The 24,379-nt window shown below is 37.5% G+C and overlaps 1 protein-coding gene across 4 annotated transcripts in view; it reads left to right on the forward strand.

Moving 5' to 3' along the window:
• The window catches only part of SEMA5A (semaphorin 5A), a 315,396-nt gene that overhangs the window by 214,043 nt on the left and 76,974 nt on the right, over nucleotides 1–24,379 (forward strand). For all 4 annotated transcript variants that reach the window (XM_064428870.1, XM_064428877.1, XM_064428886.1 and 1 more), the window contains 3 exons: nucleotides 4,695–4,902; nucleotides 16,831–16,948; nucleotides 22,185–22,366. In XM_064428870.1, coding sequence (XP_064284940.1) covers nucleotides 4,695–4,902; nucleotides 16,831–16,948; nucleotides 22,185–22,366 — 508 coding nt within the window. The remainder of the gene's footprint in view (nucleotides 1–4,694; nucleotides 4,903–16,830; nucleotides 16,949–22,184; nucleotides 22,367–24,379) is intronic.

Here is a 24,379-nt window from a genome sequence, read left to right on the forward strand (position 1 = left end):
TTTTCGCTTTGCAGGTACCACCAAAGATGTTATAATGATTCCAGCTGCACTCTTGCAGTGTTTTCCATTGCTGGCTATGATTTTACACCTCTTACATCTTAAATTTTATTTTTCACTTTTAGAAATCATCCTTTTATTTTGTCCAGTTATTATTTTGTAAATTACAGACTTTGTTGCCTCTAAGCATGTTCTCTAAAACACCATCCCAGGTTTTCCATGCAGTTCTTCATAGTCTCCTACACATTACATAGCAATATTTCAACAAGAATTTTTCTCTTCATTCGCAGTGATTGGATTTCTAATGTTAAGTTGCTGGTTTTGCAAGTCTCTTTGAGGCTATTGCAGTACAAGCTAACAAAGCACATTATTTACTCATTCTGGCCAATGTCATTATCCTTTACTACTCCTCTATGTAGTTAGCCACCCTTAAACAAAGGCTGTCAGGTGTCTGGATCTATCTTAGTATGTCTTGCTTACAGTCAGATGCAAAGATGCCATTCATTTGAATTCTTAAATGGCTGTTAGGCTCAGGCTTGACATTTGTGATGAAACTGCAGCTTTCCCTGTGTCCGTGGCAATAAAGTTACATCTATTAAGATGCTCTGTGGTTACTATCCTTCTCAGCTGTTTCTTGGCAGAAGTGGACACTTAGTTTGATTATATAACTAAATCTTCACTTGAAAGATTATGACAGGTCTGAAAAACTCCATGCCCTAGAGCCATGTTCCAGACTTATTTTTCCCTACTGTTTTTTACACCCTATTTTTCTTTGCAACTGTGGTGTGAAAATAGCCAGACAGACCACACTTTTGAAGACAGCACTTCTACAAGATCTTTAGGAAATCTTTGCTGGAGGCTTTGCATAATGTTGCGCACATTGTAGTAGAATTGGAAACATGGGAGCAGAACACCTGGCTTTTGACAGCACTGGAATCACTGGTTATGATTTTCCTTGTAAGGAAATCTGATATAGCTATGTTGCATGTTAGTATATTTTAAGGATATCTACACACCCTACTACGTACCATAGACGGGTGAGCAAAACACAAATTCAATCTGTGCCTGTCTCAAAGTTGTGGAGTGAAACCAGATCCTCACCCTAGTTTGGCCTCCCAAGTGGTCCTTGCAAAATCAAAGTCATACACAGTAGGAATTGAAGGCAGAGAAGATAGGTTGCAGAAGTCAGAAGCAGGGAAGTTTATTGAGGCAGATCTCAGGTAACATTCTATTCCTTTTTGTTGAGTTTGCATATGACCCACATTGCTCCTGAGAAGAGCAGTGTTTCTTCCTGGTAATCTGTGGGATCTCAGGCCCTGTTTCTTCAATTGAAGCTCAGTCAATTGTGACTTTCAACATTTCTGAGTGCTAATCCTCTCATACAACAAATGAAAAAAGGAATGCTTTGGGAGATGCTGAAAGAGAGCAAAAGGAAATATGAGGAATGATGAATGTATGCCAAGATAAGAAGGAAGAACAAGAACAATGGCAGATGTCTTGGGGAAGGCATTAGTGCTGCAGATCTCAAACTGAGAATATTTTATTTCTTTCTGGGGTGGCATGCTGCTGTAACCATGAACTCCAGGTCATACACTTGAATAAAAAGAACTGTAAGTTTGCCATCTATAATAAATGAGCCACAAGAAACACAAAGTTTGTGTTTGATCATATTCTCCTGTCCAAAGCTGTATTTCTAAATTGAATGTCTATGTAGGCATTGGGGAGGGAGGCCTGCAGTCATGTGCTTTTTCTTCTCTTGGGGAAGGTGATGGCAAATGATTCAGTCTGTAGATGCCACACCCAGCACAGTGGTAGGAAGAAATATTGCTCTGCAGAAGAAGCACATGCTGAATGTGTGCGTACCTGATTTTTGTCTCATGCAGGAAAACTGTGACACGCCAAATACAATGTGTCATGAATCACACTGAATCTGTTGTCTGCCAGTTAAGCATATGATATAGAGTTGCACTGACTGATCTATAAAGCAATATCAATTAATTTACATCTGTAAAATGATCTCACTGCTCCTTCTTCTTCTTAGTATATTTTTCCAACTTCTATGCTCAAAAGACATTATTCATCTTTCACTCAGTAATTAACATAGTGTTGTGGTTTAACCCCAGCCAGCCTCCAAGTACCACACAGCCCCTCCCCTCCTTTTCCCTCCTCTCCCCTCCTCTCCCCTCCTCCCCTCAGCATGATCAGGGTGAGAATTGGAAAAAGACACATGGGTTGAGATAAAGACAGTTTAATAGGAAAAGCAAAAGCCACACACACAAACAAAGCAAACCAATTTACTATTAATTGACTCTTTCTCATGGACAGGGAGGTGTTCAGCCATGTCCAGGAGAGCAGGGCCCTATCAGGTGTAATGGTGATTTGGGAAGACAAATGCCACAACTCCAAATATCCTCCTCTTCTTCCTTCTTCTCCCACTTTATAACTGAATGTGATGTCATATGGAATATCCCTTTGGTCATTTGTGGTTACCTGTCCTGGCTGTGTCTCCTCCCAGACTCCCAAGCACCCCTAATCTCCTCTCCAGGATGGCAGTATGAGGAGCTGAAAAGGCCTTGGTTCTGATCAAGGAGCCCAGCAATAACAAAAACATCTCTGTATTATCAGCCCTTTGCTTAGCACAAACCTAAAACACAGCCCAAAACCAGTCAATGTGAGGACAATTAATTCTGCCTCAGCCAAAACAGGGACATACAGGCACTGAAATTTTGGGGCATGCCTCAGACCATATTTTGACCATGAAACTTGGTGTAATTATAGTCAAGATTTTGCATCCAGTAATCATCGGTGGAACACTGCTTGCTATGTTGTTGAGCTGTGCTGCTTATTGCTTAATTGTGGGACAAAACTGACTGTTGGCAACAATTTAATTAGATTTTGAATATAAGTCTGTTTTAGGTTGTTTGGGAAAAAAAGTGACCGTCAAATTATATATTTTATTATCAAACAGTTTAATAAAAATTAAAATTGTACTTTACTGGAAGATTTTTTCCTATTAAATGGTCAAGCATGTTTATATCAAAAAAGGGGAAAAATGTAAACAGGTGCATGAAGTGATTATATTAAAACTTGAGAGGTTAGGCAGATTTTAACATGCATCCATGATTTGGTATGATGAAAATTTGGATCTATGGACTAAGAGGAATCCATATTATATACTGAACTAATAATTTATCATTTATCTAATTAATTTTGACTGTTTGATAGAATTATATTTTGTAATGTTGTATCTTATGCATAAACATCCTATTAACTTGCCTTGCTATTTGGTGTATGCTCTCCCTTCCAGTACTACTTCAGATCTCATGATTGAATACTCAGTCTTTCTCAGAAAAACAAGGAGGTTTTAACAGTTACTATCATCTTGGTTCTCCCTCTTCTCTTCAGTTTTGGAGTCTATTTGAGGTTGCTTTTTTTTGTATTTTCTTAGAGCTGCTTACTTGCTGTTCTTCTCCACTTCCCAAGCAAAGTTTGGGAATGTCATGTTGCCCTCCCTCAGCCCAGTTACCCTGGCATGTACAGTGGCTGGGTAGGGGTGCCAGCTCCTGGCCTCAGTGCTCCCAGGGTGGAGCTGGTGTAGGGGGGCACAGACGTGTGGCCACCAGGTATTTCCTGCCATGGATAAAACCACTACCTGCCAAGCCAGGGCCAGATACATCCTGAGGGCCTGCACTGCCAGCTCTGAGCCAAACCTCTGGCCTTGTGCTGGTGAGGTCAAACCCCCTATTTTCTGGACTGCAGAACAGATCTTCCTAAACATGCCCCTTGCCATTGTTACCAACTCAAAAGGGAAGTCTTCCCAGACTTCAGGGCTTATCTCCGTGTGTGTTTGCAGTATTGGATCTTTAATACTTCCTATTGCTGGCACATAAAAGATTGCATAGTGCTGCGGCTTCCTCAGATATTTATCAGTGTGAGAATGTGGTCCTTTGTGTTCAGAACAAATGTACTTTGGTATTTTTAAATTATTTTAAAACTTTGCAAGAGTGAGTCATGAATGTTATCATATACTCTGACACTGGTTTTCAATGCATTACTGTCTTTCCTGAGAAATCACATTAAGAATAGAAGTGAAGAATGAATGCTAAAAGTTATGTTTCAGACGTTAAAATCAGGATAAGTAAGAAGAGGTTCAGCTCATTCATTCATATTCACTTAGACTCAAAACTTGCACATGCTCATATACATGTGCTTTATTAAATGAATGTGATACATATCTAAACTCCATAATTTTTAACACAAAGAATACTAAAACAAACTGGGGAAATTATGGAATTTAATGCTTTTAAAACTGCTTTAAATATAGTGACGTGTAGGACAATCCTGTAGACTGAAGTCAGTAACCCTTAGTATGAATGTGCATTTATCAATGGTTTTCAAAGCCAGACTTTGAAACCTTGTTGTTTTGTGACTACTGCTGTGAAGGCTATTCTGCATGAATAACTTTTTAACTATTTTCCTTTTTTTTTAATGTATTGCATCACATGAAAACAGACTTTAAAGTTTTCTAAGTTCATTTAGCTGTACTATAATACATAAGGAAGCTTCAGTCAAAATAATCCTGCATTCTGAGACTTCATTGAAAACATCCAACACAAAGATTTTTTCACGGATTGACACCAAGCAAATAGAATTGCCAGTGTGATTTTTAGTAACTCATTTTCCTCTTGTCTTTTCAGACTATGGCACTATTAAGAAAGTACTTGCCCCAGTGAACCAGACTTCAAGCAGCTGCCTGCTTGAGGAAATTGAACTCTTGCCAAAAAGTCAGCGAGAGCCCATCAGGAGCCTTCAGATCCTGCACAGCCAGAGTGTCCTTTTTGTGGGCCTTCAGGAACATGTGATTAAGGTCCCCCTGAAGAGATGTCTCTTTTACAAAACATACAGGTATGAAGAATCAGCTAGCTTTATTTGACTGGAAAAAAATATGTGCAGGGGGTTGCAGAAAAATGGGAAGGATAAATGACTGCAAGTAGGAATCCAAATTAATTGTCTCTCTCAACAATGACTTCCTGTGTACACTGTTTATCAAAAGTGCCTCTGACTACTAGTACTAACTTGTTAGGACCAGATGAGGCTCTTGAGGAATTGGAGTGTCATTATGCAGATTTTGAATTGTGAAGTGAAACAGTAAGAAATGTTTTATATAGAAAACAGTTCTCTGGTAAAGTGCAATATACCTGCTGGTTTAATATATTTAAAGCTTGTGACTTGAATGAATGTAGGGGTTTTTTCTGGTTTTCCTTTAAGCTGTTTTATAACTGAATAAACAATATCTGTGTGAATTCAGAAACAAATTGGGTTGGATGAACTGAGAATCAAGAGTACTTGGAAAAGTGGCTATTTAAAGGTAGTGTTGGATCAGCAAATTGCAATAAATATAAATGTGCTACTAAAAGTATGTATTATGATAGTTAGGGATTTAAAGCACACAGCTTTTTCAGTAGGCTATCTGAAAATAAATCTGGGTTGCAAAACGTGCTATAAGAGATTGTCAATTTCATCTAGTGAGTTGTACCTTCCCTTTGTTATGTGGTCCTGGTAATTCAGTACAATTGTTTTGTTACATCGGACAGGCACTGAACCAGTCATGAGGTTTTGAGAACTGTGACAGAGGCATGTGTTTGGTTTTTTAGCTTGTTTTAGCTTCACCTTGTTTAACACACATTCCTCTGAAAAGTTGGGCTGTTAAAGGAGGGGGAAATGCTGCCAGTTGCCTCTCTTGGCTGCTACACTCAGGCTCACAGAGACATTATTTGTGCAGCAGAGATATTACATCTCCCATGAAATGCAGCGTAACCATTCACAGGTAGAGACATTTCTGGCCATCACAGGGACCACGCAGATGGTCACAGCAGGGAAGTGACCACAGGACACAGGTGTAGTAAAGCTGTGGCTTGGTGACAGTGGAAGGGACCTGGCTCACCATGGGGATTGGTACCATGCAGGAAGCCAGTGAAAGGCTACTGGGTTGAAAACAAGACTGAAGGTAGAGGTGTGCCCTAGAATACAAGTAGACCAGGGAAGGGAAGAATTCTACCTTGTACAGTTTTTTACCAGCCCATTTTTTGTTTATGCTGTCTTATGTAGCATATTTTTTGACATTTTATATTGAAATAGAAGAACACTTGGAGCCCCGTTGGAAGTCCTTCAAAGCTTACTTCAGGGAAAAGTTTTATATGGGCAAGTCACATAAAGCAGGCATTTTGTTGGTTTAGTAGCCAAATAATTTCAGTTTCCTTGGAAATTTCATCTTTCCTTGGTTCAGATAGTTGAAAAAGGGTGTGTGGTGGTGAGTGTTTATACCAAGCCTCTAGTCCACTTTGGACATTTCAAGGCTGGTGCCTCATTTTGTTTTTAATGAGGTGTGAATCCCCAAGGTCCCTGGCACCTCTGCTTCTCTCAGGACGATTCCCAAAGCATGTCAGTTTTTTATTCCAGCTGCAAAGCCCAAACATGCTTCTGATGCTGCAGGGTCGGACTGTTTCAAATTACAAACCCCATGCATGGCTGCAGGCTATTCATTCCTCTCCCTGTTTGAGCAGTGGGCTGTAATTGTCTAATTTTTAAAAATTCTTTTAGAACAAAAGAAAACAAAACAAAAAAGTGGTGCCTTTCCCATTTTACTGAGAACGGTAGTTAAATGCCTCAAATACTGCTCAAATGATAATTTATTCCTCTGCCCAGAGGTATACGAAGTCTCATCTTCCTTTGGAATGACTTATTTAAAAGGAGATAAAATGATTCCTTGTGGGGTTTTTCAATCATGTCTTTTGTAGTTGTATGACTTCTCTTGTAGTAATTAAATATTCATTGCACCAAAAGACTTACCATCCTTGCTTTCTTCTTGGTTAAAGAGTTCACCATCAATTCTAGCTCTGTTTTGTGAAAAAAGAGAGGATTTACAGATGTGATCCAGACAGAAAAAGGAATTTCCTTGTCATCTATCATTAGGGACTCAGGTTATTTGGAGAATGCAGATGTAATCTTTCTCTCACCTATAATTTACTTTTGGTTTGACAAATTTTTTTCCTGGCTTATGCTGGATTTCTTTTTTTTATTTTTATTTCTGCATGTGGACAGAGTATAAGTACATTACTTGGGGCTATACATTTCTCCAGGCATTGAAACATCTTAAACTTGGTCATTGGATTTCTGGGTGCTTTAATACCCACATTCTTCTATTATGTTGCAAACTATTACTTACATACTGTAGCAATGGGTAAACAGAATAATGAATAAACCTTATCTAAGGTAATGCCTTGGAGCATAGTGGTTTTGGGATTTTTTTGTATTATTTTTATTTATGTATTCACATTTATCATATTTAGCCTTAAGAATGAAAAGCTTCATTCTGAAATTCCACCAGTGATAACGAGTCTCTTCCCCAGATCAAGGATGCATGCTCTTCAGTATCCACTTCACATAATTATTGAGGAATAGGGCATGCTTGTGTATGAATAACAGCCTTAAAAAGTCAAAATGTTGAAGACGTGCTTCCTCACCTGCTCTTTTTGTGTAAATGGCAGTGCTCAGTGCCTAATCTTATCTAATCTTTTTGTTGAGGTTTCTTGCTGACCTTTCAGACAATACAACTTCAGTCCCTCTTTTGAGCAGACTCTTTCATGAGCTAATATCTCAATATCAAGATAATTTTCTTGAGATTGTCCATCTTAATTGTTTTTCATTATTCCTTTTTTTCATCTTCCCACAGTAGCCTCTAAAGCATGTGGTTGTTGCTTTTATTTGTAATTTATTATGTCTCCTTAGTAATCACTCTAATATGCTCTGCACATCATAAGTTTGTTCCTCCAACACTTTTCAGTGGTGGAGGAGCCCTGTGACCCGCTGCTGCTCTGACAGATACTCCATCTGCTTCAGCACAATCCAGTCATTAGTCTACTCCTCTAAACACTGTTAACAAAGGCTCTTGAAAGTATATTTGGAGATGAATTTTTTGGGCTTCTTTTCCTTTGCTTGTTTTTTTTTTGGTTTTTTTGGGGGTTTTAGTTTTTGGTGGGGTTTTTTTGTTTGGTTATTTTTTAAATTTTTGGGGGGTTTTTTTGTTTTGTTTGGGTTTTTTGTTTCTTAGTGGTTTTTGTTTGTTTGTTTGGGGGTTTCTTGTGTGTTTTAAGTGTGGTTTTCTGCACTTATTCCTGTGACAGCAGACCTTACCACTGGCAAAACCTGTTGTCACACCCATAGTTTAGGTTGCTCGCACTTTCCATTATGCCCTGATGTTTCCATCATTCATTTGTTGCCCATGCCAGTTATTTGGATTGCCAGTTTCCCTGGGCGGGCAGGTGGAGGGTATCTCATGCAGACTTCTGCTAATGTCTGAATAGTTTTGAATATCCTGTCGTAATTGTGCTGATTTTTGAGAGTCAGCTAGAGAAAAGTAATTTAGGATGTGCCAGTACTTTGGAAAACCAGTTCTCAAAGAAACCCTGCCATCTTCAAGGTGCAGGAAGCAGCAGAACAGTTCCCTAAATTCATTTCTCATTAGGGAAAATCCTTAAGGTTTGGACAGGTTATTGTCACCTGGGTATTGCAATTCACACATTTATCAAACTTTTACAGAAGTCCATCAATGATATTCACTGGAACTGTTTTCACAGATTAATTCTCCATCTCCCTCTACTTCTTCAGAGTTGGGTAGGCCAAGCATGAAGCGCAAGTGACTTTTAAATATCTGCTAATTAACTATAATGTGAGATAAACAGAATAATTATCATAAGATAACTTAAACTCTCTAAAATTTCAGTTTCTATGTTTCACTTTGAAGGTTCTATGCATCCATAATACGGAGTAAGATCTGTAGTATGGAGGTGGAGACTCACTTTCCTGAAACAAACAGTCAGCTTTCTTTTGTTGGCAGCTGTAGCCTTCAAAAGCAACTCTGGATGGCAGTGATTTATTCTGAGGCAAATTTGTCAAAGTTATACTTTGTACTGGCATTTTCAGTGCATTAGTTCTGAAAGGACAACAAATGTCTGTATCAGCCCAATGTTCTTTAAAATCTTACCAAGCAAGGGTCAAGGATTGGTATTTCTGGTGGAAGATAGGTTTCACACACTTGAAAGGCTTGAAAACTAATCTTGCTCTGATGTTATGTCTAAGTAAATAACTAGTGCCATCTGCTAAAAGCTGTAGAAATAGTGACTTCTCTGACATAAAAAAACCCTACTAACTTCTGGAAATTTTTGAGTTTTGTTTTGGTTTTTTTTCGGGTTTTTTTTTTTTTCACAATGTATGCCTAAGATACTAGTGGGTCACAAGTTTGTCTTGTTAAGTAATGTTATCATAGCTATTCTGGTGTAACTAACCTTTTGCTCTTTGAACTTCTTTATTCTTATTTTGGTGTCTTTGTGAGCCATCAGCTCAGCAATGTGTACATACACAAGAAAACTCTATCAGCATAGTGCTGAAAAGGGTACTGAATTAGCTAATAGAAGAAAACAATATACTTTATTTCACTCCTAGAACTTATTGATTTAAATATTTCAGCCAGTTTCACATTCCTTTATTTTGCCCTAGCTGCAGATTTTGCATCCTCAGAAGTACCCTCACACTCAGTAGGAACCTGTTTTTCTGGTAATAAACACTCTATAACATTAAATAGTAAAATAATTATTCCTATATACTGATACTGTATAAGCTAATAACAAGCATAACTATGTGGTCTAAACCATTGCTTGGTGTTCATGTGTCCAGAAGAGCTTGCCAATAAATGGAATTGAAATTGCTGTTTAGAAATAATCATTCCAAAGTATTTATTTTTGGATATTCAGGTGGATTTCCTGATTTCAAAATATGCAGGCTTTATTCCAGTTTAAATATGAGAAATCTGCTGCTGCATTATAATGTCAGAACCACATGAGGACTGAATTAGTGATTCCAGAGCAATATTCCAGATTCAGAGTCCTCATAAATTTCCCAGACGGGGATAAACCATACTCCTGTCTACAAGTCTAGATTCTAAGCATGTATTAAAAATGGCATGTATTAAAATTTCTTTTTTTGGGTATTAGATACACTGAAAAGTTATCTTCAGTAGGTGTCAACTTATGGACATTATTAAAGTCAGCAGAATTATGAAATAAGCACAGTTTTAAGTTTTTCACACTCAAAAGTAGTAGAATATTAGTCCCATACTGCAGAGGGAATAGCTTAACCCTTTCTGCCTCTGTGAAAATGAAAGCTTTTGCAGAAAGTGTCTGTCCAGAAAAATGCATCAGAGACAAACTGTTCATTTACATTTTTCTGCCCTTGAAATATTTAGTGGCAACTCTTCAAAGTGTGATCTGTGTATGTATATATGTATGTATTGTGTTGTAAGCAGATATTTTTGTCAAATAAGAATTTTACAGCTTGCTCCAATTTTATTTCTTGAAGTAGCCTTATGAGGGAAAGAAAAATGTTTTTTGCATTTATTTGCAAGGATGTAAGTAAACCAGATAGACTTGAGTATAGACTTGAGTACATATTTGTAATTCAGATTTTATTAGTAGGATATTATTTTAAACAAAAAAATGACCTAAGAAAGAAGAAAGAAAAATTTAAAACAATCCTGTGGTTTTCATATATCATTATGTAATTAATTTTGTTGCTTTAAAAAATATCAAAAGCTTCAGGAATTCTAAGTTCAGTGTGTTTACTGTTAGTAAATGTAGATGCCTACAGGCAAGTTTAGGAAGTGGGGGTTGCATAAGTGGACAGTGAGTGCCACAAGTGGACAGTGAATGCCAGTTCTCAGAGGACTGTGATCAGTGTCACAGTCTAGTTGGAGGCCTACTGGTGTCACCTAAGGGTCAGTACTGGTCCCAGCATTGCTTAACTTTTCATCAGTGACTTGGCAAAAGGGGCAGATGTCTCCTCAGCAAGTTCTCTGACATCAAATCTGGAGGGGTGGCTGGTACTCCAGAAGTCTGTGCAGCCCTTCAGAGGGACCTTGACAGGCTGGAGAGATAGGTGGAGAGGAACCTTCTGAAATTCAACAAAGGCAAGTGCAGATCCTGCCCCTGAAGAAGAATAATCCCAGGCTGGAAAGCAGCTCTGCAGAGAAGGACCTGGGGTCCTACTGGACAAGTTATCCATGAGCCAGATGTGTGTCCTGTGGGCCAGGAAGGCCAATGGTGTCCTGTGGTGCACTGGGAAGAGCACTGCCAGCAGGTCGAGGGAGGTGATCCTGCCCCAGTACTCTGGTGAGGTCTGGAGTGCTCTGTGCAGTTCTGGACTCCTCAGGACAAGACAGACATGGAGTTCCTGGAGTGTGTGCAGTGAAGGGAAGCAAAGATGAGTAGGGTCTGAAGCATCTCTTTGTGAGGTGAGTTGGACATGTTCAGCCTTGAGAGGAGAACACTGAGATGAGATTTATGAATGTATATAAGTATCTGAAGGGAGGGTGTCGACAGGATGCTCTGAAAGTTTTCTTTCATATTTGATCCATATATAGTTACTCAGAAGCATCAACATTCAGTGAATTGTGTGATATAAACAACTTTTAAACACAATTTTTTGGTTCTGGATTTGATGGAATAACCTTGTGGTTTAAGGCTGGTATTTTCAGTAATGTTGCAAGATTGAATTGTATCTAAATATATTTGGACTATGCTACAAAAATTAATATAAGAGGAAGCAATGGTAGTCTGCTCAGTGTCCAAAATGATTAAAGGATTTGATTTTCTTACCCATTCAGGTGAGGTTTAAGCAGTATTCTGAATATTTGACATCTTAGCTTGAGATACTTGGGATTTTATAAGTTGTGTCCCTACCACTTATCTTCTTCTGGATCATTTTTCTGTATCTTTATATGCCTGTTCTTCATTGCACATATGTATATATGTATATAGCTGCAACACCGGTAGTAATGAAAACACTGATAGTTACCTTTGTCTGGTATCACATTCACATATTCATTCAGGAATGGATAGAGCCATGCACCTGGAACATGAGACAGGCTTATAGCTTCACTTTTCTGTTTGAATTTGCAGTGATGAACCTGTCTTCTGCAAAATAAGGTGGTGACCCCTGATATACAAAGTGTCAGGTCACATTTGGTGGTAACTGGGACTATATAGGCATGGATATTTCAGTAGAAATTATTGAAATTGTCAGGAGACTCAGTTCTTTGAAATGCTGTGTATAAGACAGAAAAATGTTTATTGGACAGTCTTAGATGATGCACCTCTTGCATTTGTATATATTGTATGAATAAAATGCTACAGCTCAAAAGGATACCTGATTAGCACTTTCATATTCATATGAGACTATATTCTACCCCTCAAGGGAAATTTAAAATCTCTTTGAAATTAATGATGTTCAGTTTTTAAACTTAGGGGGTTGTTTTTGGTTTTTTTTCCTTTGCAACACTCATAAAGTCTTTTTAGTCTAAAAGTCTATGGGATTTTTAACATATTTTGCTCTGCATTCTGTTCAATTCTGCCTTATTTTCTGACTCAATAAATCATCTCAAACATAACTGAAGTATATTACTGAAGTAGGACAATTTTTATGGCCTACTTGATGATAATTATTATATAGCTGAAGAAATAACCTGACTTTTACTGACTTGCTTTAGAGTGAGGTCGCTTACAGTTCTGTTAGTAGTCAGTCAAAGCTCATTGCTGAAGTGTAGCATCACTGCCAAATGTGTGCCTTGCAGGAGACACACTCTGCTACCTGTCATTTACATTTGGTAAAAAAAAGTGATGTGACAACACAGAGGAAAATAAGAATCAGTCAGGAGAAGCCAGAAGCTGTTGAATGTTTTTGCAGAGAGTGCTGACTCAATAGGGTAAGTGGCATCAAGAGTCTTCAAATGAACCAGTTTAATTTAATTCCTGAATTTCCTTCCTGGACAAAATTGCCAGTTTTAGCAGTGCTGGGAGAAATCATGTGAAGTCTTAGAGATGTGAGCTGGTGCCTACTGGGATTAACAGACAAAACATTCATTCTCTGCTGAAATTGAGATGTAAGGTATACTTCTAGAGACAAGATGACAACATATATTATCCAGCTCTGCTATTTGCTGTGTGACAGTCTGAAAGGGCCCTGTCAAATGAAATACCTAATACCTACTTTAAAATTTATGTAATTTTTCAATAGTGGCATCTAAAATGACTTTAATTTAGACAGAGATTTGGGAGGAAAAGGAGATGAAGATGTGTAGTCGTATCTGATTTTTGACATTCCTTAGTTACATAAAATAGACATAAATTTGACAGCCATGTTGTATAGTTTCTTTTGTTATTTCATGTACACATTGAAGCTGTTCCTCTTACTGGTATCTCTTGGGAGCGAGATTCTTGAAAAAAGACTTAAAACAGTAGGAAGTTTTCCTAAGGACATATAAGTGCGAATTAAGTCCCTTTAAATTTCCCATTTAAGATAGAAGTTCTGATATTTTTTGTACTTACAAGCTTTATTCTATCGATTTTTTATCTGTTAACTTATTTTGCTATGTTTCTCTGTTTTATCTAGACATAGTAGATAAAAGTAATTAGCTGCTGTTGCTCACACATTAAATCAAAGGAATCATCCCTCAAAGGAAAGAAAATGGTTTTAAAAGGTGACATAATTAGGCAATAAGGATAAAAACTTACCCTAATATTACCACCCTGTTTTAAATTTTCAAGAAGCTATGTACGCTTTTCAGAGATATAGGTGATCTGAAAAAAAGAAATAAGAAAACCCTCTGAGATGTGAGCCAGAGTGGAGAACAGAAAGGAATTTTTTTACAATACTTGAGAACAGGACAGCTATTTCAGTCAGGTCCTGCCACTTCTCCTGAATATGTCTGACACAGTGAGCTGGAGGAGGTTGATGATACTGAATTACAGTTTTGTAGTTTTGTTTGTTTATTTTTCTCTCTGGATATAAGACTTAAAAAATCAAACTTTTTACAATATGAGGCTTAGATATATTAATGTCTGGGACAAATAGCACATTAGTGAAAAAAATCTCAGCAAAACTAGAGTTTCTCATGTGATGAATATGTCTCTCTGCTTTGTTTGAAATAGTTCATATGTTTAGAGGATTAATTTTTGTATTGCACCATAAAGAAAACCATTGCTGAAGAATGATAATACCTCTGATTTGTGGAGGAAGTTATCCTCTTGTCACCTGCATGAGGTTAGCTGAGTTATTAACTTCTTAAAATGATAATTTTCATGTACTCAGTGGATCTTTTTAACTAAATACTGAAAAGATTCACCTCATTTTACCTTGCTGCAGAACGTTCCAAACTTGGTCAGCTACTGAATAAACCCCACTCAGTGTTCGCAGAGTGATCAAACATTCTTTGTCATGGCAGTATAAGAACTTTCTTTTCTTTTATGGAACTAGGATCTGTTCTGATACCAGAAAATTGTAAGGACAGTCAAAAAATGTCTGACTGACTTGTAGTGAAAGGTGAAAGATTTTTTTTATTTGCTTGAATCAAAGGTAAAGTGAAAACAAAAGCAAAAGGGGAAATGGGGTCTAATAACAGAGTGGGAGAAGGATCAGCTTACTCCCACTAAAGAGGGAGTATGGTTCTAAGTGAAAGTATATTTCAAAAGACTGAAATATTTTTGTTTTTAATAAAAAGTTTTTAAAGCATAATAACTGAGTTTATAAATATGAACACTTTGAAGTTAGAAAATCGACCCCTTCAGCTTTGAGGCACAAATTCTCATTTCGGTGTTACCATTGCTTACATTGCCAGTTGTGCATTGTCGGCCTTTAATTTGTTTTTGTATTCTTTTCTCATCAAATACATGCTTTATCAGAGATACACAGAAGGAGAACACTGGACATCATATCTTGCAAACTCTGGGAGACCAAGATGCTTAGAACGTTCCATAATTTGCATTAATGTTGTTTTTCACTTTCTAGATAGTTAAATGGAAATATGTGTCGCCTGAGTTACAAAAATGCTAAGCGCTCACAGGTGCAGAAGCCAACAGTGAGAACTCTCTTCTGAACAGCAAATTCCTGAAACAAAAAGCTTTATCTTTGGGCTGGAATCCTGATTAGGGGTAGTCATACCCATTTTGACTGTTATGCCTCTTACATTGTGCCCTTTTTGCAGATGACAACTATGCTCCCACATGGTAGTGGCAATTCACACTGCCAAGTGGAATGTGGAAGTGAATTCTTTGAAATTTATAATTATGGTATTTTGGAATAACACTCCAGGGAATTAGTAAGTCTGCATTTGGTCAGGTGTTAACATGGACGTACATGAGGAGTGCCAGAGATAAAGAGAAATATCAATAAAATACATAAATTAGTTAGGACAGAATCACAGAACACTTGAAGTTGGCAGGGGTCTCTGATGGTCATCTGGTCCAATGCTTGCTGGGCCTCCCAGAACCAGCCAACATGTCTGGTTGGCTTTTGAATATCTCCAAGGAAGGAGATTCCAGAAGCTCCCTGGGCTATCCGTGCCAATGCTCTGTCACCCTTTCTTGCAACATTGTCTCCTGATGTTGAAGCCTCTCCTCTCCTCTCCTCTCCTCTCCTCTCCTCTCCTCTCCTCTCCTCTCCTCTCCTCTCCTCTCCTCTCCTCTCCTCTCCTCTCCTCTCCTCTCCTCTCCTCTCCTCTCCTCTCCTCTCCTCTCCTCTCCTCTCCTCTCCTCTCCTCTCCCTCTCCCTCTCCCTCTCCCTCTCCCTCTCCCTCTCCCTCTCCCTCTCCCTCTCCCTCTCCCTCTCCCTCTCCCTCTCCCTCTCCCTCTCCCTCTCCCTCTCCCTCTCCCTCTCCCTCTCCCTCTCCCTCTCCCTCTCCCTCTCCCTCTCCCTCTCAGCTAAACAGCTCTCTGAGCTTTCTCAGCCTCTCCTCACTGGAGAGATGCTCCAGGTACTTAATCATCTCTGTGGCTCTTCAGTCAACAGATGTGATGGGAACAGACAATTAAAGAGAGATGGATAATGCCCATGGATTTGAGTTGAACAAAAATGATCAGTCTAACATTTTTTACAATCTAGAAAAAATGTTTAAATGCATTATTTTTATGTGTAGTTTATAGGTCTTCTTACAAGTGTTTAACCAATTGTACTGTGCTTCACTATGATGGGAGTTCCTCCTCCTTTCTTATGATCTTTAGATATGAAGCTGCAGACCTATTGCCTGGACTGCTAACACTAGACCTTGGCAAGAGAAACCTGCCACTTATTGAGTTCATAAGAAATGAACTTCTAGTTTTGTACAGTGGATCTTTCAGAGTCTGCATGAAACTGAACTACCATCCTTCTGTGTAATCCATTTCTTTCCCTCCTCGTGTGCCTTTAGGAGACAGTGTTGAGTGCAGTATGTGATATGTAAGAGGCATGATGACAGCCACCAGTGCCCCTTTGAACTAACTTCCAGAGATTTTATAGAAGTGCAGAAAACAGATCAGAAAGTTTTCTAATTAATTTCAAAGAGCAGAAACTGTCCTCTGATTTCTGAAAAAGGTGATATCTACTATTCCAAACTGACAGAAAAGACTAAGAACTGTAACCTCTTGAAATTTTTACTTGGAGCAGACATTATACCCTCTTTATGAATTTCTGTAATTCTCTAGTAATTAAGTACAACAATCAGTCAAGACAACATACCATGCATGCAGACAGAAATTCAGCTATGCACTTAAAAGAAATCCTAGTTTTATATAGGCATTAAAATTATTTTTCTTCTGGTTTTGGTCATTTTGTCTGTGCCATACCACAACAGGGATCAATTTCACTATCTGCCTATAAAATGCCAAGGGATGTTACGTAGTTATTTAGAAATCTTTGGTCAGTACAAATGAAGTTAAATGTCCTGCTTATCTAATTGGTTTTCATCCACAGTGCATGCATTGGATCCCAAGACCCTTATTGTGGCTGGGACATGGTGATGAAGAAGTGCACAACGCTGGAAGAAAGTCTGAGCATGAGTCAGTGGGAGCAAAGCATTACCGTGTGTCCAGTAAGTCCAAATGCATTCATTTGTCTCTTGAAACCTTTGATTCCATGTGAATTTCATGAAAATGAGCTGGCATTGATTTTTCAAGCTCAGAAAACTGCATTTAATGTTATTTTCCTTAAGTTTTCCCATCAGATCTTAGCAGAATACCTACTTTCTTTTCTATTTCTTACTAAACTACTTCTATGATAAAGTTATTTAGAGTAATTTCATGTTTTTTTATCTGTAATGTCTGTTTTTTCACCTTGAAAACAAATGCTACGATTAGTGATATTGACATATTTTTCCCTGCAGAATTTTTCTCCATTATGTGCTTTGAAAAAGTTTAATCACTAATGGTATAATCTTTTCTTTTACGATTATTTTTTGTAATATAAAAAGACAAATAACATCTTCTAAAGTCCATGAATTGGAAGACTGAATTCCATGAGTTAAGGCTCACACACATTAACAACAGAGGTGATAGTTACTATAAATGCAAGGTTTATATTTACAGTGCCTTAACACTTCTCTTAAAAAATTTATTTTGAATAAATTCAATATAATATAAAAAAAGCACTTACAAACTTGATATGTAACTCTCATTTAAAATTTTATTCTGGTTGTTTTAATATTCATTATTTTCCCTTGCTCGAAAGCGTGCAAAAAGTATCTTTCTTGTGCTATTGAGGGTTTTTTTTTGGTGTTTTTTCTTTTTTTTTGAGATTCTTGCTGCTTTGTCCTTCTGCCCATGAGGAGGGAGCCATTTTAACTCAATTCTACTTTCATTCCTAGTAAGGACTTCTTGATCTTGTTCCCTCTCACCAGTGAAGCACATGTATCTATACACTTATGCTCAAATGGTATTTGTGTTCTAATCTCCATGTGTTTACGAGCTCCCTTTGGCATCTTGATGACACTTCTCTCTCCTAAGCTGGGCTTTGTTTGTGAACTAGAGATGTGCAAAATCAATATAAAGTTCTTTCAGCTCTGACTTGTGCTCTCTGCATGTGTTGCAGCAGCCTCATAGATACAAACACTACACTGATTCTGAGGGCCTTGAGAATGTGCACCTGTGTTCTGACTATGTTTGACATTAAATGGCAATTGTTTGAACATTTTTTCAAATTTTTAAAACTTTTTTAAAATGTTTATGTCGTGTCCTATCCTTTGCCTCCACCTTCTCACTAGAGGACTAATAAAACAGGCCTGTGTTGGATTAATTTTCATTAGCATTTGAGCCGAAATCAGGAGCAGCTTTGGGGAAAATACTGTGATTACTGAAATGCCTTATTTTTTGATATTTGAATTGGCAGTCAGCCTGCTCATGTGCTCAGTCTTTGAATTGTGGTACTAGGCCTTATTTTCTTTCATAGATCTAGAACACAAGGCCAAGATGGGGTGGAGGGAGGAATAATTTAAAAGCATAATTCCATTCTGTTTAGTTCAGCTGGAAAAACAATTATTTAGTATCTATTATATGACATGTACACAGGATATGGCAGTCTAGTCAATGCTGGGGAGCACCTAATTGCTTAGAAATTTATCAATTGTTGTGAAACTTATTCTGCTGATTCGATATTCAAAGACCTGGTGAAACTCCAAAGAAATTTTGTACTTGAGCAGATTGAACTTGCATAATATAAGGAAGATTTTAGAATTCTTTAAAATGAAACGTGTGGGTTTACACCTTTACTGTTTTAAAGCCTTATACACTAAGTAACATTATCGAACAGACTCTAAAACTTCACAGAAACTTTCCTCTGAAGTAACACAGTATTCTGGCAAACTGCAATCAATTACAATTTTGCTTAGCGAGGCTTTCAAATATTTGTTTTTATAGCATTTTTTTGTGCTGTGCTCTCACAGGATACATAAGCCAAGGTGTAATTAATTTAATTTTTCAGGCAACTGAGCTATGTGCATCCTTAACATGTGCTATATATATTCAAGACACTGTTGCAAGCAGAACATAACAGAATATTCAAAACCTACTCTCCCTCTTTTGGTCCCAACTGCTTCCAGAATCTTAATTAGTAAAATTACCTGGATATTTTAACATTCTAGAATTTTTTTAGATTAATGAATGACCAGTTTCTTTTAAAATTGGATCAGAGAGAGGTCTGTTTATACAATAGTTAAGTCCAGAATAAAAAGTCTGATCAGTTTCCTTTGAGAAATTATTTCCTACAGAATTATTCATATGGCTGAGTACTTGTAGGCATGTCATGGTAGAGGAGAGTGGTGAATAGGAGAGATAGATGAGTGTCTGTGCTCCCATCTTTGGTCTTTGAAGATCAGTTTTGAAAAATGTGGTTATTTTGGTTATCTTGCTGTGATTTAATTCTCAATTTGATTTTTAGGTTGTTGTTTCAGTTGGCATGACTACAGCCATTGTGCATAAATATGGACACTAATTAATGCTATGGCACATTTGAGCCTTTTCCAGTTGGTCATGTATCCCTATTATTCATCCAATAATTTTTATGGCAGTGAAGGCTCATTGTTTTTTTGAAATATTTTCCAGTGGGACAACTTGCAATCCATCACTTAAAATATCTAGGAGCTTTTACAAGGAAAGTAAAAAAAAAAAATTAAAAAGGCTTTTCAGGATTTTGGTTTTGGTTGTTGTTTTGGTTTTGTTTGTTTGTTTTTTGTTTAACAGAAGTATGCAACATGAAATGGCTTTATTTTTACAATTATTCCTAGAGAAAGTGTAGTATAGGTTCTGAATTCATTAGGAGCTTCAGGAAACTCTACAGAGTCTCTAAATTCTATACCAAAAGTAATTGCAAACCAAAGATCTCTTGACAGAGTTAAAAATTTTGACCTTTACTCAGAGTGCAGAGTCACAAAGCAGGAAGATGAGGTGGGTGCAGAGAGACTTGAGACAAAGGTGGATATTTGGAGAACATTAAGAAGGAAGAAATGTCTAAAGGTATCTGCAGAAGAGAAAGGGTGACAAAAGGGTGATAGAGAGGGAAAGCAGAGTGTAGCCATGCCAAGATGTGATTGTCATTGGCTGTGATTTTTCCCTTGAGGTGTCAGATGGTGAAAGGTTAATGGGCATGGATTCTGGTGCGGGCTGCAAAGGCCCCTCATCAGTACATTTTGCTTTCCTGCAGTCGTATGATACAATTGTTTGATATCACTTCTGAAAGGGAGATACTCACAGAGGGAGAGAGCAGGTGAGTCATGGGGAACAGCAGAAACCCCAGTGGGATGATCTTTATATGAGCAAGTAAAAATAATGAAGAACGAGAATATGTCATCAATTTATCTTTCTGAGTTCAAGCTTTCAGCTATGTTTTATGTATACTTCTCTGCCACTTAATGTGTATTGTGGTAAACATAGACAGCTGTTAGCTTGTGTAACCATAGACAAGCTTTAGTTTGTAACTGTAGGTACAACAATAAAGATGTTTTGATGGAGCACAGAAACAGAAAACAGTAAAGGCATTTTCACATCTCTGACATAATTAGATTGCGGACGTAGAATTGTTAGTTTATGGACTATAAATATTTCTTTGACCAGCAGTATAAGAGAGAATGAGTCTGTTGGTCACTTAAAAGGAAGTATTTCTTGTTGTCTTACAAAACCCATGTAAAACAATGTAAACTGTTGGTTGCATAGGTTGGTGAGTTATTTTCAATAAGTAGCTGTCAACATATTTTGAAATTATGAATTATTTTTATGTTGGATTGCAGCTGACAGAATATACACATAGCCATTCTTGCACAAATGATACTTGTGAAAAATAAAATGTGGGAATTGTAATTAGCAGTGAAATTATGGCATCTGTGCCACAGTGGAAAGTATCAGCCAACATCCACAGAGTCAGTGGAAACATGCTTTATGTTCTAATTGAATCTCTTGTATCTTCAAAGTATTTGTGAAATACTTCTCTCACCACACCTAAAATACTAAAAATAGTAAAGGAAGATACCATTTTAGATTGATTATGACAATCTACACCTGTAATTCTTGTTTGAATATATAAGCAAATATTAAAGCATTGTTCTCACACATTGGATGAAAAATGCATGACTACAAGTGATACATATTTATTCTTACTAAGAGTGAATTTAAATGCTACTTGCACTTGTTGGTGCTGTTGTCTGGATTGAAAGTTAACAAGAGGCAAGCAAAAGCCAAATTCCTTCATATTTGAGTGAAAAAGTGGCCATAATTTCCATTTAGTATCACAGATTTGTCAAGATTAACACCTTGCTAAAAGAATATTATCAAAATCTGTCTTTGCTGGGAGCTGAATTTCCCCATGTCCTGCTCCATTTTCTTTAGAAAAACTCATTTTCTAACTAATTTTGTTTCATCTGGCAATGAAGATTTCATATTAAATGTGTTACAGCTGCTTGATGGAAACATTCCAATTGAGATGAGAATGGTCTGAGCCTTCCAGCCAAAGGGGTTGAGAATTGAATTCTGTGGGAGCAAACTTTTTCATCATGTAGGGTTAGGTGCTGCATTTTGGAAATGTTTCTAGGATTTATACATAGAATTTTCTATAACATTTAGAGACTGTCATATTTAAAACCGCTTTTCCTCCTTATGAAAAGGACAAAAAAAATCTGTTTTCAAAAAAAAAGACACACATCATGGAGATTTGAGTTTGATCATCCCAGTTTTGTTACCCTTCAGCATCTGTGTTTAGAATTGTTTCATTGGAAGGAAACTGAAAGATCATTTAGTTTGAATCTCCCCCTGACAAGGGCAAGGACACCCTCCACTTTGACCCTGTTGCTCAAAGCCCTATCCAACCTGGCCTTGAACACTTCCATGGATTGGGCATCCACTGTTTCTCATGGGAAATCTGTTCAAGTGTCTCGTCATCCTCATAGAGAATTTCTCCTTAATTTCTCCTTATCTTCTGCTGGCTCTTCCTTTTGATCTTGGTTTTTACAGTCAGTCCCCAGATTCCATTTTCACTGGAAAATTTCAGGAAGTGGGGATTACGGAAGATAATCAAAATATAGGCAAGCATGGTTGTGAAAGGTAACAGTTGTGATTTCTGTTATTGCTATGGTGGTGGCATCCAGTGGCTCAGATTGGTCAGAATTTGTGGAAATTATGCAGCTGTAGAAATTATAAGGGGAGATTGCTGTCTGAAAGGTGTATCTCTCCAGTGGAGACTGCTGTTGTTGGTAGCTGATGGCTAAACCTTACTGCACAGCAGAATAAAGAGGTTGTGAGAAGGAATGCCAAGCCTCAGGTAAACTTTTTTGTTGTGTTTGTTTCTAGATGAGGAATCTGACAGTGGATGGACATTTTGGAACGTGGTCACAGTGGAAACCTTGCACCCACACTGACGGGGCCAGTGTTGGCTCCTGCCTCTGCAGGACGCGCGTGTGCGACAGTCCTGCTCCTCAGTGTGGAGGATGGCTGTGTGAAGGACCAACCATGGAGATTGCCAACTGTTCCAGGTATGCAAGACAATTTCAGGTTCTATCATTTGTGGTTTAAAATGTTTTAACTTAATCAGAATAAAGCCAACCCTTTGAAATCTCCACTGAAATCTACTGATCCTGTGCATGAAAGGGCAAATGGGACATTAGCAAATTTCTCTCAGACTTTGTAGGAGAGAGAATGAGTCCGAGAGCACAGAATCATTTCAAATGCCATATACCAAATAATGTTCTCAGGTAATTTTAACAAAAGCTCTGAAAGAAAAAAAGAAATCAGTGTTACATAATATCCAAAGTATGGATAGTGTCAGTTCTGTAATTCATACAACTTTCTTTTCTGGAAATTAGAAATGCCTTACTTTTTTGGAGGTCTCATATTACCATTGTAGTCCCCCATTCTGCCCTGAGAAATGAAAAATGTTTTCATATTATCAGTCTGTATAGAACTCTTTAGCCACTCTTTTGTCTTCTTCAGGAACTTGACCACTCCCAGAGCCAATCAGTGAGAGCAGATCATTTCAAAGAGACTCAGAACATTATGTATTTGGAACTGCATCAGAAGTTCATGTTTAAAACATTTTACACATATATTATACATACTTTAATTGCAAGATGAAACATATACTGGTGCATTCTGCTTATTTTCAGTGATTCTTTCTGGTTTTTTTTCTTTTTTTTTTCAACATCACAATCACTTTATGATAGTGAATAAAACTGATTACATTTCTGCACAAGGTAACTGCAAGCTGTGTAAGTGAAAATAGTCTATTTTAGGAGAATTTCTAAAGATCTAACAATATATTATATAGCATCAGGAGAATGATAGAAAAGATAAACATGCTGTGAGATACTGAACAATCAGACAACAGCTGTCAGGTTTAGAAGGGAATTTGGAACGGGGTTTGGGACTGGATTTGCATTCTACCTTTGGCATTATTACACTACTGTTTTAACATCTTACTTATGTTAACACTGCTATATTAGAAAGGCAATGTTTGAAATTTTGCTTTTATGATGAAAGATCAAAAGATCAATATAGTTTAGGGTTTTTTTTTCTTTATTTCTGTTTGTGTTCTAGCAGCACAAAAACTGCAAGATAGCCATTTAAACCTTTTAAAGCTTTGGATAACAGCTGAAGTGTTTGGTTTTTCTTTTTTTTTTTTTTTTCTTCTTTTTTTTTTTTTTTTGGTGGGGGTGGTGGGTGGGGCACGTGAGAGTCCTTTCCAAAATTTCACATATGCAAGGTACATACAAGTGTGTGAACTCTTTTAGCTTTTTTGTTAATCTGCAGGCAAGGTATTGACATCTTATCAGAATAACCTGAAATTGAAATTGAGAACTAACCGAAAATTAGAACTAATTGAAATTGAGAACTAATGCATTTTAATGCTTACTTTAGTGTCATAGAGTCATTTGGACTGGAAAAGACACTTCAGATCGAGTCTAACCATTAATAAGCACTGCCTAGTCAACCACTAGGCCATATCCCCAAGTACAACATTTGCAAGTCTTTTAATGCCTCCAGGGATGGTGCCTCCATCACTCCCCTTGATAGCATGCTCCAATGCTTGACAACCCTTTTGGTGAAGGAATTTTTCCTAATATCCAATCTAAATCTCTCCTGACACAACATGGTGACATTTTCTCTCATTCTGTCCCTTGTTAAAATCAAGAGATCAATGCCTGGGAGAAGAAACTAACCCCCACCTCATTACAGTCTCCTTTCAGGTAGCTGTAGAGAGCAATATGGTGTCCTCTGAGCCTCCTTTTCCTCCAGGCTTTAATCACTTTCCTTTCAGAAAGGTAGCAAAATTTGACATTTTAATCTCCCTGAAAGTGATATGTAATTTAAAGTTAACTTCAGAACATTGATCCAGGAGTTTGCATATGTAGTTTACCCAGAACAAAGTGACCAAAAGCAACTAAATATCTTCATGTCTTTATAATTCTTGTGTAAGGGGGTAATTTTAGCAGTTGCTAAAAGCAAAAGCAAATTCATTGCAAAGCATGGAATATGAAATATCATAGCAT

Source organism: Passer domesticus, chromosome 1, assembly GCF_036417665.1.
Source record: "Passer domesticus isolate bPasDom1 chromosome 1, bPasDom1.hap1, whole genome shotgun sequence".
Classification (NCBI taxonomy): Eukaryota; Metazoa; Chordata; class Aves; order Passeriformes; family Passeridae; genus Passer; species Passer domesticus.